The sequence below is a fragment of the Phoca vitulina genome, unplaced genomic scaffold (assembly GCF_004348235.1).
Source record: "Phoca vitulina isolate PV1807 unplaced genomic scaffold, GSC_HSeal_1.0 scaffold51, whole genome shotgun sequence".
Taxonomy (NCBI): domain Eukaryota; kingdom Metazoa; phylum Chordata; class Mammalia; order Carnivora; family Phocidae; genus Phoca; species Phoca vitulina.
In genome coordinates this window covers 1,183,426-1,199,546 of record NW_022589754.1, presented here as the reverse complement: position 1 = coordinate 1,199,546, position 16,121 = coordinate 1,183,426, and the positions used below count along the sequence as shown (strand labels likewise).

Genomic DNA, 16,121 nt, shown 5'->3' with positions numbered 1-16,121 from the left:
GACCTCTTAATGCAGAGGGCACCAGGAAGAAACTGCAGAAGAATATTGTGTTAGTGTTGGGATAACATTAGTCCTAGACTGCAGGTTTTAACAGTTTAAAAGCAAGACTTGAAAGTATTGAACTGTTTCCAGGTAATTCCACCTCAGAATAAAACCACAGAACACTTGCAGTGAAATAAAAAATCCAGAATTCAAGTGTGTAAAATTACAATACATGGCATTCAATACAAAAATTAGTAGGTATGGAAGCAGGTAGATATGACTAATAATGAGGAGAAAAACAAATTAGTAGAAAAAGAACAAAAAATGACAGATAAAAGAAATAAGTAGTCATGGTTGCATCTATTAAAAATATTTTTTTTAATGTATACTCAAGAAGTTAGAGGAAAGCATGAATGTGATGAGAACAATGGAGGATATAAAGATCTACACTGGACTTCTGAAGATGAAAATTACACTGTATGGGATTAACAGCAGAATAGGCCCTGAAGAAGAAAATATTACTGAATTTGAAGACATGAAGAGAAATTATCCAAAATAAAACACAAGAGGAAAAAAAACTGGAAAAATGTATGGAGTATGAGTTACCTATGGGAAATATTAGTTGCCCTCACATATGTGTAATTGAAGTCCTACATGATTGGCAGGAGACAAAAAAATAATTGAAGAAATAATGCCCAAATTGTTTCCAGATTTGATGAAAACTCTAAACACACAGATCCAAGAAGCTCAGGGAAACTCAAGAAAAAGAATGATGAAGAAAAACAGGCAAAGAGAAAGGACCCAAATAAATAAAATCAGAAAAAAAGAAGTAACAACTGACACCACAGAAATAGAAAGCATTATAAGAGAATACAGTAAAAAATTATATGCCAAAAAGTTGGACAACCTGGAAGAAAAGGAAAAATACCTAGAAACATACAATCTTCCAAAACTGAATGAAGAAGAAATATAAAATCTGAGCAGACTGATTACTAGTAACAAAATTGAATGAGTTGTCCAAAAACTATCAAAAAATAAAGTCTAGGGGGTGCCTGGGTGGCTCAGTCAGTTAAGCATCTGACTTTTGATTTCGGCTCAGGTCATGATCTCGGCTCAGGTCATGATCTCAGGGTTGTGAGATTGAGCCCCACATCAGGTTCTGCACTGGGTATGGAGCCTGCTTAAAGATTCTCTCTCTCGTGTTATGCTGAACAAAATAAGTCAATCAGAGAAAGACATGTATCATATGACCTCAGTGAATATGAGGAATTCTTAATCTCAGGAAACAAACTGAGGGTTGCTGGAGTGGTGGGGGTGGGAGGGATGGGGTGGCTGGGTGATAGACATTGGGGAGGGTATGTGCTATGGTGAGCGCTGTGAATTGTGCAAAACTGTTGAATCACAGATCTGTACCTCTGAAGCAAATAATACATTATATGTTAAAAAAGAAGAAGAAGAAGAAGATAGCAGGAGGGGAAGAATGAAGGGGGGGAAATCGGAGGGGGAGATGAACCATGAGAGACGATGGATTCTGAAAAACAAACTGAGGGTTCTAGAGGGGAGTGGGTGGGAGGATGGTTTAGCCTGGTGATGGGTATTAAAGAGGGCACGTACTGCATGGAGCACTGGGTGTTATACACAAACAATGAATCATGGAACACTACATCAAAAACTAATGATGGAATGTATGGTGATTAGCATAATATAATAATAAAAAAAAAAGATTCTTTCTCTCCCTCTCTCTCTGCCAGTCCCTATCCCTCTCTCTGTCTCTCTCTCCCTTTTTAAAATAAATAAATAAATAAAAGTCTAGTTGTTAATTTTAGCCATTCTGACAGGTGTGAAGTGATATCTTGTTGTAGTTTTAATTTGTATTTCCCTGATAATGAGTGATGTTGAGCATCTTTTCATGTGTCTGTTAGCCATCTGTATGTCTTCTTTGGAAAAAATTCAATTCATGTCTTCTGCCCTTTTTTTAACCGGATTATTTGTTTTTTGGGTGTTGAGTTTAATAAGTTCTTTATAGATTTTGGATACCAACCCTTTATCAAATATGTCATTTGCAAATAAATTCTCCCATTCTGGAAAAAAAAAAAAAAAAAGTCTAGGACCAGACGGATTCATAGGCGAATTCTACCAGTTAAAAAGAATTACAGAGAGGAGTTAAGATGGTGGAGGAATAGGGGGACCCTAAATTTGTTTCATCCCTTGAATACAACTAGATAGTTATCAAATCATTCTGAACATGGAACAAATCAATTGGAGGCCTGAGAAAACAAATACTGCAAATCTTTGAGTAGAAAAGCAACCACCATTTGGAAGGTAGGAGGTGCAGAGATTTGAATCAGGTGTGATATAGCTGAGGCTATGGCCAGAGGGGAGGGAGCCTGCTTAAGGAGGCTACCGCAAAGTATTATAAGCAGTGGATCACAAAATTGGAACTTTTAGAAGTCTGCTACAGTGGGGGACATGCCGGGCTTAAAGGCAGTGAAGCAGGGCAGAATCCCAGGTGTGACAGCATGGTCCGAAGATTCCCCTGGGTCGCAAGAAGAATAGGTGGTGCCTAAGTGCTGGCCTGTTCCCAGGCAAAGGAGCATGGAAGCTGGCTGAGAACAGTGAGTCTAGGTGCCAGCTTTCTGCTCTGTGTTGCCATAAACTTCGAACCACCACACATTCCAGCGACTGCTTTCCTGAGAGGTGTCCAACAAAAGGCAGATGCACCTGGAGACACTCCCTGGGAGGAGTAGTGCTGGTCTTCACTGTGGGAGTCCCTAAAATTTGGAGTTTTGAAACTCAGTCCTGTGCCTGAGATAAAAAGCTCAACACAGGCAGGGTGAACAGAGCTCTGATGGGAACTGGGGAGACAAGAGTGATTGCTCTTTTGTGAGGGCTCACTGAAGAGTGGGGGGCGTGAATTTTCAGCTCTGGGGCCAGAGAGCAGGGCACAGCAATACTCATCCTGCAGATCAGTGCTGGAAGACGGCACAGAGCAAAACAGCACCACCTAGTGGAGTCCAGAGCTGCTCACAACAAGCCCTGCCTCCCTGGGCACTGGAGGTGCATTTCCACTGGAGCAAGTCCACCTGAGAATCACCGCAAAAGGCCCCTCTCCCAGAAGACCAGCGCAAACAACTCACACCAAATTTACTAAAGAAAATAGTATCTAGTATCCTTTGTACTTTTATTCTTTAGTTTTTTATTATAATTTTAAGCTATTTTATTTTTTCAATTTTTTAAAAATTCTTTTTAAATTTTGTCCATATATACTTTTTTATATATATTTTTAGGTTTTGTTCCCTCTCACTGTATTTTATATATATATATATATATTTTTTTTTTCTTTCTTATTTTCGGACCTAGTTTCTTTTAACAAGCAGACCAAAACACACCCAGGAGCTGGTTTTTTTTGTTTGTTTTGTTGTTGTTATTGTTGTTGTTTTCTTTTTCTTTCTTCTTTTCTTTTCTGGACAAAATGACAATATGGAGAAATTCACCCCAAAAGATAGAACAAGAGGTATTATTCACAGCCAGTTATTTAATGAGTACAGATATAAGTAAGATGTTTGGGTTAGAATTTAAAACAATTATACAGATACTATCTGGGCTTGAGAAAAGCATAGAAGACAGTAGAGAATCCCTTATTGTAGAGATAAAAGAACTAAAATCTACTAAAGCCGAAATTAAAAAAGCTATAACCAAGATGCAGTCCCAAGTGGAGGCCGTAAAAATCAGTGATATGGAAGATAAAATTATGGAATACAATGAAGCTGAAAAGAAGAGGGAAAGAAAATTATTAGATCATGAACATAGACTTAGGAAACTCAGTAATTCCATAAAGTGAAATAATATCAATATTAAAGGAGTCTCAGTAGAAAAGTGGGAAAAAGGGTCAGCAGGTTGATTTGAACAAATTATACCTGAGAACTTCCTTAACGTGGGTAAGGAAACAGGCTTTCAACTCCAAGAGGCACATAAATCCCCTCAAAATCAAAAAAAATAGGTCAACATCATGACATATTATAGTGAAACTTGCAAATTGCAAAGATAAAGAGAAAATTCAGAAAGCAGTTGGGGAAAATAGGTCCTTAACCTATAAGGGTAGACACATAAGGCTGGCAGCAGGTCTGTCCACAGAGACCTGGCAGGCCAGAAAAGATTGGCATGATTCAACATCCTAAATTGGAAAAATATGCAGCCTAGAATACTTTATCCAACAAGGCTATCATTCAGAATAAAAGGAGAGATAGAGTTTCCAAGACAAAAATGAAAGGAATTCATGAACACTAAACCAGCCCTGCAAGAAATATTAAAGGGAACCCTTTCAGCAGAAAGAGAGACCAAGAGTAACAAACACTAAAGGAAGAGAGACAATTTAGAGAAACAGCAACTTTATAGGTAATACAATGGTACTAAATTCATATCTTTCAATAATGACTGTGAATGTAAATGGACTAAGTGCTCCAATAAAAGGCATAGGGTTACAGAATGGATAAAAAACCAGGACCCATCAATATGTTACTTACAAGAGACTCATTTTAGACTCAAGACACCTCCAGATTGAAAGTAAGGGGGTGGAGAACCATTTATCATGCTAATGGACATCAAAAGAAAGCTGAGGTAGCCATAGATTTTAAATCAAAGACTGTAATGAGAGATGAAGAAGGTCACTATATCATAATAAAAGGGCCTATCTAACAAGAAGATCTAACAATTGTAGATATTTATGCTCTAACTTGGTAGCAGTCAAATAATAAACCAATTAATAACAAAACTAAAGAAACTCATTGATAATAATACAATAACAGTAGGGGACTTTAACACCCCACTCACAGCAATGGACAGATCATCTAAGCAGAAGATCAACAAGGAAACAAGGGCTTTGAATGACACACTGGAACAGATGGACTTAACAAATATATTCAGAGCATTTCATCATAAAGCAGCAGAATACACATTCTTCTTGAGTGCACATGGAACATTATCCAGAATAGATCACATACTGGGTCACAAGTCAGGACTCAACTGGCACAAAAAGACTGAGAGCATACCATGGATATTTTCAGACCACTGTGCTATGAAACTTGAAGTCAACCACAAGAAAAAGTTTGGAAGGACCACAAATACATGGACGTTGAAGAACATCCTACTAAAGAATGAATGGGTCAAGCAGGAAATTAAGGAAGAATTTAAAAATACATCAAAGCAAATGAAAATGAAAACATGACAGTTCAAAACCTTTGGTATGTAGCAAAGGAGGCCCTCAGAGGGAAGTATATAACAATACAGGCCTACCTCAAGAAGCAATAAAAGTCTCAAATACACCACCTAACCTTGCACCTAAAGGAACAGGAAAAAGAAAGGCAAATAAAGCCAAAATCCATCAGGACAAGAGAAATAATAATTAGAGCAGAAATGAATGATATAGACATCAAAAAACCAGTATAACAAGTCAATGAAACTAGGAGCTGGTACTTTGAAAGAATTAACAAAGTTAATAAACCCTTAGACAGACTTATCAAAAAGAAAAGACCCAAATAAATAAAATCATGAATGAAAAAGGAAAGATCACAAACAATACTAAAGAAATACAACTAATTATAAGAGAATATTATGAAAAATCATATGCCAAAAAATTAGGCAGTCTGGAAGAAACCGATAAATCCTAAAAACATAAACTACCAAAACTGAAACAGGAAGAAATAGAAAACCTGAACAGACCCATAATCAGCAAAGAAATTGAAGCAGTAATCAAAAATCTCCCAACAAACAAGAGCCCAGGGCCAGATGGCTTCCCAGGAGAATTGTACTAACATTTAAAGAAGAATTAATATCTATTCTTCTGAAACTGTTCCAAAAAATAGAACTGGAAGGAAAACTTCCAAACTCATTCCATGAAGCCAGCATTACCCTCATCCCAAGAGACAAAACCCCACCAAAAAGGAGAATTACAGACCAATATCCCTGATGAAACTGGAAGCAAAAATTCTCACCAAGGTACTAGCTAATAGGATCCAATAGTACATTAAAAGGATTACTTACCACAACCAAGTAGGATTTATTCCTGGGCTGCAGGGATGGTTCAACATCCACAAATCAATCAGTGTGATGCATCACATTAATAAAAGAAAGGACAAGAACCATATGACCTTTCAATATATGTAGAAAAAGCATTTGACAACATACAGCATCCATTCTTGATAATAATGTAGGGATAGAGGGAACATACCTCAATATCATAAAGGCCATATATGAAAGACCCACAGTAAATATCATCCTCAACAAGGAAAAACTGATAGCTTTTCCCCTAAGGTCAGGAACAGGACAGGGATGTCCACTCTCACCACTGTTGTTTAACATAGTACTGGAAGTCCTAGCCTCAACCATCAGACAACAAAAAGAAATAAAAGGCATCCAAATCAGCAAAGAAGAAGTCAAACTTTCACTCTTTGCAGACGACATACTACTCTATGTAGAAAATCCAAAAGATTCCACCCCAAAATTTCTAGAACTGATAAAAGAATTCAGCAAAGTCACAAGATATAAAATTAAAGCACAGAAGTCTGTTGCATTTCTATACACTAACAATGAAGCAGAAGAAGGAGAAATCAAGGAATCGATCCCATTTACAATTACACCACAAACCATAAGATACCGAGGAATAAACCTACCCAACAAGGTAAAGATCTGTACTCTAAAAACTATAGAGCACTTATGAAAGAAATTGAAGAAGACACAAAGAAATGGAAAAATATTCCATGTTTATGGATTAGAAAAACAAATATTGTTAAAATGTCTATGCTACCCAAAGCAATCTACACATTCAATGCAATCTCTATCAAAATACCACCAGCATTTTTCACAAAGCTGGGACAACCAATTCTAAAATTTGTATGGAAGCAGAAAAAAACCTGAATAACCAAAGAAATGTTGAAAAAGAAAACCAAAGCTGGAGGCATGACAATTCCAGACTTCAAGCTGTATTTCAAAGCTGTAATCATGAAGACAGTATGGTACTGGCACAAAAACAGACACATGGTTTAGTGGAACAGAATAGAGAACCCAGAAATGGACCCTCAAGTCTATGGTCAATTAATCTTCAACAAAGCAGAAAAGAATATCCAATGGAAAAAAAAAAAAAAAGACAGTCTTCAACAAATGGTGTTGGGAAAATGGACAGCCACATTCAGAAGAGTGAAACTGGACCACTTTCTTACACCATACAGAAAAATAAACTCAAAATGGTTGAGAGACCTTAATTTGAGACAGGAGTCTTTCAAAATCCTAGAGGAGAACAGAGGCAGCAACCCCCTTGACCTCAGCCACAGCAACTTCTTGCTAGACATGTCTCCAGAGGCAAGCACAACCAAGGAAAAATCAATTATTTGGACTTTGTCAGGGTAAAAAGCTTTTGCAGAGCAAAGGAAACAATCAACAAAACTAAAAGGCAACCTACTGAATGGGAGAAGATATTCACAAATGAAATATCAGATAAAGAGCTAGTATCCAAAATCTATAAAGAACATATCAAACTCAACACCCAAAAACAAAAAATCCAGTCAAGAAATGGGCAGAAGACATGAACAGACATTTCTCCAAAGAAGACATGCAAATGGCTGACACATGAAAAAATGCTCAACATCACTCAGCATCAGGGAAATACAAATCAAAATCACAATGAGATACCATCTCACACTGGTCAGAATGGCTAAAATTAACAACTCAGGAAACAACAGACGTTGGCAAGGATGCAGAGAAAAGGAAACACTCCCATGATGCTGGTGGAAATGCTAACTGGTGCAGCCACTCTGGAAAACAGTACAGAGGTTCCTCAAAAAGTTAAAAATAGAGCTACCCTACGACCCAGCAATTGCACTCCTAGGTATTTACCCAAAGGATACAAACAGTGATTTGAAGGGGCACATACATCCCAATGTTTATACCAGCAATGTCCACAATAGCCAAACTATGGAAATAGCCCAGATGTCCATCAACAGATGAATGGATCAAAAGATGTGGGATGGAGATAAATCTATATATCTATATATCTATATCTATATCTATCTATGTATGTATGTATCTATCTATCTATCTATATATATATACACACTCAACCATCAAAAAGAATGAAATCTTGCCATTTGTAATGATTTGGATGGAACTAGAGTGTATTATGGTAAGTGAAATAAGTCAGTCAAAGAAAGACAAATACCATATGATTTAACTCATTGTGGAATTTAAGAAACAAAACAGATGAACATAGGGGAATGGAAGGAAAAATAAAATAAGATAAAAACAGAGAGAGAGGAAACCCATAAGAGACTCTTAACTATAGGGAACAAACTGAGGGTTGCTGGAAGGGAAGTGGGTTAGGGGATGGTGTAATTGGGTGATGGGCATTAAGGAGGTCACTTAATGTAATGAGCACTGGGTGTTATATGCAACTGATGAATCACTAAATTCTACCCTTGAAACTAACAATACATTATATGTTAACTAAATTGAATTTAAATTTGAAAAAGAAGTATTAATACCTATTACCCTCAAATTATTCCCCAAAAAAGAGGAAGAAAAGCTTCCAAATACTTTCTATGAGACCAACATTGCTCTGACACCAAAACCAAAGACACCACAGAAAGGAAAACTACAGGCCAACATCTGTGATGAACATAAATACAAAAATCATCAACAAAATATTAGCAAACCGCACTCAATAATGCATCAAAGGGATCATTCACTATGATCAACTGGGATTTATTCTGGGGATGCAAAGATGGTTCAATATTCCCAAATCAATCAACATGATACACCACATCAACAATGGAAGGATAGAAATTGTATAATCATCTCAGTAGATGCAGAAAATGCATCTGACAAAATTCAACATCTGTTCATGATTAAAACTCTCAACAAAATGTGTTCAGAGGAATCATACCTTAACATAATAAAGGCCACATATGAAAAACCTGCACCTAACATCATACTCAATGGTGAAAAACTGAGAGCTTTTCCTTAAAGATCAGGAACAAGACAGGGATGTCCACTTTTACCACTTTTATTCAATATAGTACTGAAAGTCTTAGCCACAGCTGACAAGAAAAAGAAATAAGAAGCATCCATACTGGTAAGGAAGAAGTAAATCTTTCACTATTTGTAGATAACATACTATACATAGAAAGCCCTATAGACTCCATAAAAAACAATTGGAAGTAATAAATGAATTCAGTAAAGTCACAGGATACAAAATCAAAGTACAGAAATCTGTTGCATTCCTATAAACTAATAATGAAGCAGCAGAAAGTGAAATTAAGAAAACAATCCTGTTTTCATTGTGCCAAAAAGAACAAAATTCCTACAAATAAACTTAACTAAGGAGGTGAAAGACCTGTACTCTGAAAACGATAAAACACTGAAGAAAGAAACTGAAGACAACACAAACAAATGGAAACATATACCATGCTTATGGATTGGAAGCCTTAATATTTTTAAAATGTTTGTGCTACCCAAAGCAATCTACAGATATAATGCAATCCCTTTAAAAAAACAACAACATTTTTCACAGAACTAGAACAAATAATCCTAAAATATTTATGGAACCACTGAAGACCCCAAATAGCCAAAACAATCTTGAGAAAGAAAAATTTGTAGGTATCACATTTCCAAATTTCAAGATACATTACATAGTACATAATCAATACATTATGGTACTGGCACAAAAACAGACACATATGTCAATGGAAAAAAAATAGACCAGAAAGGAACCTACACTTACATGGTCAATTAGTCTATTACAAAGGAGGCACGAATATATAAAGGAAAAAGATAGTCTCTTCCACAAATCGTATTGGGAAAACTGGACAGCAACACACAAAGAATGAAACTAGACCACTTTCTTACACCATACACAAAAATAAGCTCAAAATGGATTAAAAACCTAAATGTGAGACCTGAAACCGTAAAAATCCTAGAAAAAGACACAGGCAGTAATTTCTCTGACATTGGCCACAGCAAATTTTTCGAGATATGTCTCCTAAAGCATGGGAAAGAAAAGCAAAAATAAGCTATAACAAGCTTTTGCACAGCAAAGGAAACCATCAACAAAACAAAAAGGCAACCTACTGAATGGGAAAAGATATTTGCAAATGATATATCTGATAAGGGGTTAATATCCATAATATATAAAGAACTTATACAACTCAACACCAAAAACCCAGCAATTTGCTTAAAACAGGATCAGAGGACCTTCTTTTTCCAAAGAAGACAGATAGATGACCAATAGGCACATGAAAAGATGCTCAACATCATTAATCATCAGGGAAATGCAAATCAAAGCCACAATAAGATACCACTTTATACCTATCAGAATGCTAAAATACAAAAGTCAAGATATAACAAGTGTTGACAAGGATGTGGAGAAAAAGGAACCCTCATGTACTATTGATGGGGATGTAAATTGGTATAGCCACTGTGGAAATCAGCATAAAGTTTCCATAAAAAATTAAAAATAGAAATATCATATGACCCAATAATTCCACCAGTGAGTACTTACACAACAAAACAAAAATACTAATTTGAAATTGTATGTGCACCCTTATGTTTATTGCAGCATTATGTAGCAAGATATGGAAGCAACATAAATGTCCACTGATAAGAGAAATAGATAAGGAAGAAGTGATATATAATGGAATATTACTCAGCCATAAAAAGACCAGATTTTGCCATTTGCGACAACTGTAAGGAACTAGAGGGTATTATGCAAAGTGAAATAAGTCAGACCAAGAAAGAAAAATACCATTTGATTTCATTCATACATGGAACCTAAACAAGAACAACAAAAAATAAACAAAATGCAGAATCAGACCTATAAATACAGAGAACAAACCAATGGTTGCCAGAAAGGAGGCAGCTGGGGGATAGGCAAAATGGGTGAAGGGATGTGGGAGATATAAGCTTGTAGTTATGGAATGAATAAGTCACAGGAATAAAAGGCACAGCGTCAGGAATATAGCCAGTGATATTGTAATAATGTTGCGTGGTGACTGGTGGGAGCTACACTTGTGGTGAATGTAGCATAACATATAGAGAAGTTGAATCACTGCATTATACACCTGAAACTAATGTAACATTGTGTGTCAACTACACTCAAATAAAAGCACTGGGTGCTATATGTAAGTATGAATTACTAAATTCTACTCCTAAAACTAGTATTACATTATATGTTAACTAACTAGAATTTAAATAAAAACTTGAAACAAAGAAAAAGAAAAAGAAAACAAGTCTATTTACATTAACATCAAAACCAATTCTATTACAGGAACATCAAAAAATATAATACTTAGAAATAAATTTAACAAAAAAGAAGTGTAAGCCTTGTGCAATGAAAGTACAAAATACTGTTTTTAGAAATTAAAGAAGATCTAAATGGAAAAGGATCCCATGCTCAAGGATTAAAAGACTTAATATTGTTAGCGTGGCAATAATACCCAAAGTTTTTTACATATTTAATGAAATCCCTTGACAAGCTTATCCCAAAATACATATAGAAGAGCAAAGGACCAAAAATAGCTAAAGCAATCTTGAAAAGAAGAAGTTTAAAAACTCACACTCCTGGTATCAAAATGTAACTAAAAAGCTACAATAATTAAGACAGTGTGGTACTTGCATGAAGACAGACAAATAGATCAATGAAGTAAAACAGAGAATCTACAAATTTACCCTTACATTTATGGTCTTTTGATTATCAATAAGGATGCCAAGTTAATTCAATGGGTGAAAGAATAGCATATTCCACAAAAGATACTGGGACAACCAGATAGCCCCGTGCACAAGAATGAACTTGGACTCCTACTTCACACCATAGAAAAAATTAACTCAAAACGGCTCATGGATCTAAATGTAATAGGTAAAACTATAAAACTCTTAGGAGAGGGACGCCTGGGTGGCTCAGTCGGTTAAGCATCTGCCTTTGGCTTGGGTCATGATCCCAGGGTCCTGGGATCGAGTCCCACATCGGGCTCCCTGCTTGGCAGGGAGCCTGCTTCTCCCTCTGCCTGTTCTGCCTGCTGCTTCCCCTGCTTATGCTCTCTCTCTCTCTCTCTGGCAAATAAATAAATAAATAAATAAAATCTTTAAAAAATAAAATAAAATAAATAAAACTCTTAGGAGAATACAGGGGTGCAAATTTTCATGACCTTGGATTAGGCAATGAATTCTTAATATGATACCAAAAACACAAGTAAGAAAAGAAAAAATAGGTTAATTGGACTTCCTCAAATTTAAAAACTTGTGCTGCAAATGATACTATTAAGATAGTAAAAAGACAACCCATAGAATGGAAGAAAATATTTGCAAAATCATATATCTGATAAGGGACTTCTATCCAGAATATATAAATATCTCTTACAATTTAGCAGTAAAAAAGCAAATAATCTAATTTAAAAATGGACAAAGAATTTTTACAGTCATTTCTCCAAAGAAGATCTATAAATGGCCAATAAGCACATGAAAAAATACTAAATATTAATTATTAGAGAAATACAAATGAAAACCACAGTAAGAGGCCACCTCCCACCTTTAGAATGGCTATAATCTAAGAGATGACCAATAACAAATGTTGGGGAGGATGGAGAGAATTTGGAACCCTCAATACACTGCTGGTGGGAATGTCAAATTGTGTAGCTGCTTTGGAAAACAGTTTAGCAGCTCCTCAAAAAGTTAAACAGAGTTATCATGTAACCCAGCAATCCCACTCCTAGTTGTATACATAAAATGTTGTATAGCCATGAAATGTAATATTACTTAGTAACAATAAGCAATGAAGTACTGACACAAACTAAAACATGGATGAATCTTGAAAACATTATGCAAAGTGAAAGAATCCAGTCATGAAAGACCACATTTTTATTCCATTTATATGAAATATCCAAAATAGACTTTTGCTGAAACTATTTCCAAAGAGTCACTTTCTATTTCATTTTGCTAAATTGCTGGGATGTCAGCTGTGGTCAGATTGCTATTATAAGGGGAGATGCCTAAGAATGATGTCTACATAGGAAAGAGCAGAGCTAAGAGATAAAGAAGGACATATTTCTGAAGACATATTTTGAGCACACAAATCCATCTGGACACCAAGCAATCCCAACTAAGTGAATTAACTAATTCCCAGTTTAAATTGGGTTTCCGGCATGTGCAACTGAAAGAATCTTGACTCAAATGGTTGGTTAAACAACAAATTGTTTTTCACTTACATCATATTTGATACATTGTAAATATAGGAAAGATGTGCTACAGAATTTTATTTTCCATAACAGCTATGTCTTTGTGTAAATATTCATTCTTCATTAGATTTACTGCCCTGCAGAAAACAAACTCTGTCTAGGGTTATATATATCAATTAAACATGCTATAACTTGGATTAAATAATAGCTAAAGTCATATTCAAATTTCATTTAAAAATACATTACTTTTTAGTGGTAATAGTAGTCCTTCCACCACTGGAGTGTTGGTTATGAGATGAATACATTTCTTGCCTCAACTTTGAGAGTTCCTTACAAATAAAAGACAATACAATTATTTGAAAACAGTAGAAACATGAGGTAAGAAGTATGTTCGATCATTTAACAAGGTTACTAAGAACAATTACTTTTTTCCTTCTCTTTTAGCTTGGACATGAGTTAGAACCCCACAACCCCACCTGTTGAATACCATATATTATTGCTTTATGGTACCTAATAAGTTATATAATATGCCTGTTCAGGAATTCACTAAATGGTATAGGATTCACTAAATGGTATAGGATTTCTATATTTAAGAGATAACATGATATTGAATGGGCATGTTTCTCAAGATAAAGATGAGAAATTTTTTGTCCTAAGAAGCTTGAAAAGCATAGTCATAGCTGAAAAGTACTGAAACTTCAATATGGAAGCAGGTATTGGTTCCTAACAGAAGGTCTATCACTGATCATTACTACAAGCACCATTAGTTCAATAACAGCGATATAACATTAGCCACCATTTTTGGTAGTTCCTTCCTTCAGTGCTATTTTATAACAGATCCTGGGCCATATGCTACAGATACAGAGAGGAATATAACACAGTCCTTTGCTGAAGCAGCTAATAGTAAAGAGTAAAAAGCTCACAGTCTTACTGGGAGTATCATTGCTAATGAGATATAGCATTAAAAATATTAAATGCACAATAACACAATTTTTTGTTTCAATTCTTGCTTTCATTTGAATTATATCTCCTAAAATATGAATCTTTCACTTCTTCACAGTCAGTTACATTCTACTTCATGAATAAAGTGAGTTTGGGGAATGTGCTCTTCTCTAGTTCATGGGAAGTATTTATCATACTTAACTGAGTTCCTCTCTACCTCTACCACTTCCCTTCTTACCTCTGACTGACGCTTTATAAGGGAATCCTTCTCTTCCAGCAAGCTTGTCAGTTCATGAAGCTTGAACTGGAAGTCACTGCAACTTCCTTCTCTTCTTGAAACATCTTTTTGGTACTGATTTAATTGAGTCTAGTGATTTAAAAGAAAGAAGAATTATAAATCTAATTTATGAAATAGGTAATTGAGTTCCAAGAGGTTCAGTGACATAAAGTCATATTGCAAGTTACGAAATGAAGAGTGAAGTACCAATAGTTGTAAACATTTGTAGAGTTTAATGAATGTAAAATATGAATAAAATGCCAATTAGGCATTTCTCGTTTTTTTTTTTTTTTTAAGATTTTATTTATTTGTCTGAGAGAGAGAATGGGAGACAGAGAGCATGAGAGGGGAAGGGTCAGAGGGAGAAGCAGACCCCCTGCTGAGCAGGGAGCCCGATGTGGGACTCGATCCCAGGACTCCAGAATCATGACCTGAGCCGAAAGCAGTTGCTTAACCAACTGAGCCACCCAGGCGCCCCCTCTCATTTTTTAAAGATATCTTTTACTATTTAGGGCTAGGTATTACTTAAGTAACAGTCCTAAACCACAAGAATTAAAATAAAGCTAAGAAAATAGGTACTTTAGAATTCCTTCAAATACTAATTAAAGAAAACTCACTAATAATAACTAATATTATATTGTGATTTGCAGTTCACAAAATATTCCTCCTGCATGATTTATCTCAATTCTCACAGCAGCCCTGTGAAATAAGTATTATTAAAATCCTTATTTACAAAATAGGTAAATGAGATTACCAGAGAGGTTACATGACATACAGTCCCACAACTAGTAAGCAACATAGCTGCAAATCCAAGACAGATATTCTGACTCCAAATCCTCCCCATTTTCCTCTATACTATGTTAGCTGTGCATAGATGGCTGTTAAGTTAAAATGTTATAGGTAGTGTCGGGATGAAAAGGAAACAAGTGAAGGAAATCTGCAAGAAAAAATGGTAGGCTTTTGAAAAAATTATATTTTGTTTCATTTTGGTTTTTGGAAAAAATTCCACCATGATATTTGGAGAGAAAAATCTATGGTTGGTTTTTCCATTAAATATTTAAGTATATTTAACTATATTTAGGAATCAGTAAATTAAGAGTTAGTCAATTTGATCTAGAATTACAAGATAAGGCAATGTATACTTATTCTCACAAATATCACCCTTATTTTGATTAACCTAAATTAGAAAACAATTTAGCAATATTCTCTACACAGTAATATGTATTTAAACAAAAGTTTCTATGTCGTATTCCTGACTCTGCCTTTAGTTGATTTTTCCTTGTAGCTTTAAACTTGAAACCATCATTATCTTATTAGAAAGTTTGTGCTGACCTGTGTATTTATGCACTGTAGGATCAACATACCCTTAGCTTGCAGATCTCTCTATCTTTCTCCATTCTTAAGTTTTTTACCATCTCCATGTAATGGTTGCCAATCTCATCCATTTTCACCTGCAGCACCGGGCCTGTGCAAGTCTCAGAAACCTACACAAGGCAAAATAAATTTATGTAATTGGATTGTTATGAAGGAAATACATATTTTATTATCAGACTTATTATTAGATGAAAGCTACATGATTAAATGAGGCATTGAAATAATAAGAGCGATTTTTAGGAATTGCACTATATAGCTCAAATGTCAGTGAGATGAGACATAACTACATATAAGATCATCAGAAAGCAGTCCATATATTTTCTCAAGAGGAA

The 16,121-nt window shown here is 35.3% G+C and overlaps 1 protein-coding gene across 1 annotated transcript in view; it reads right to left on the bottom strand.

Moving 5' to 3' along the window:
• POF1B (POF1B actin binding protein) overlaps positions 1-16,121 on the bottom strand; it is a 98,816-nt gene that overhangs the window by 738 nt on the left and 81,957 nt on the right. The window contains exons 12-14 of the mRNA XM_032387910.1: positions 15,780-15,899; positions 14,377-14,505; positions 13,443-13,525 (exon numbers count right to left, since the gene is read on the bottom strand). Of these exons, the coding sequence (XP_032243801.1) occupies positions 13,443-13,525; positions 14,377-14,505; positions 15,780-15,899 (332 nt within the window). The remainder of the gene's footprint in view (positions 1-13,442; positions 13,526-14,376; positions 14,506-15,779; positions 15,900-16,121) is intronic.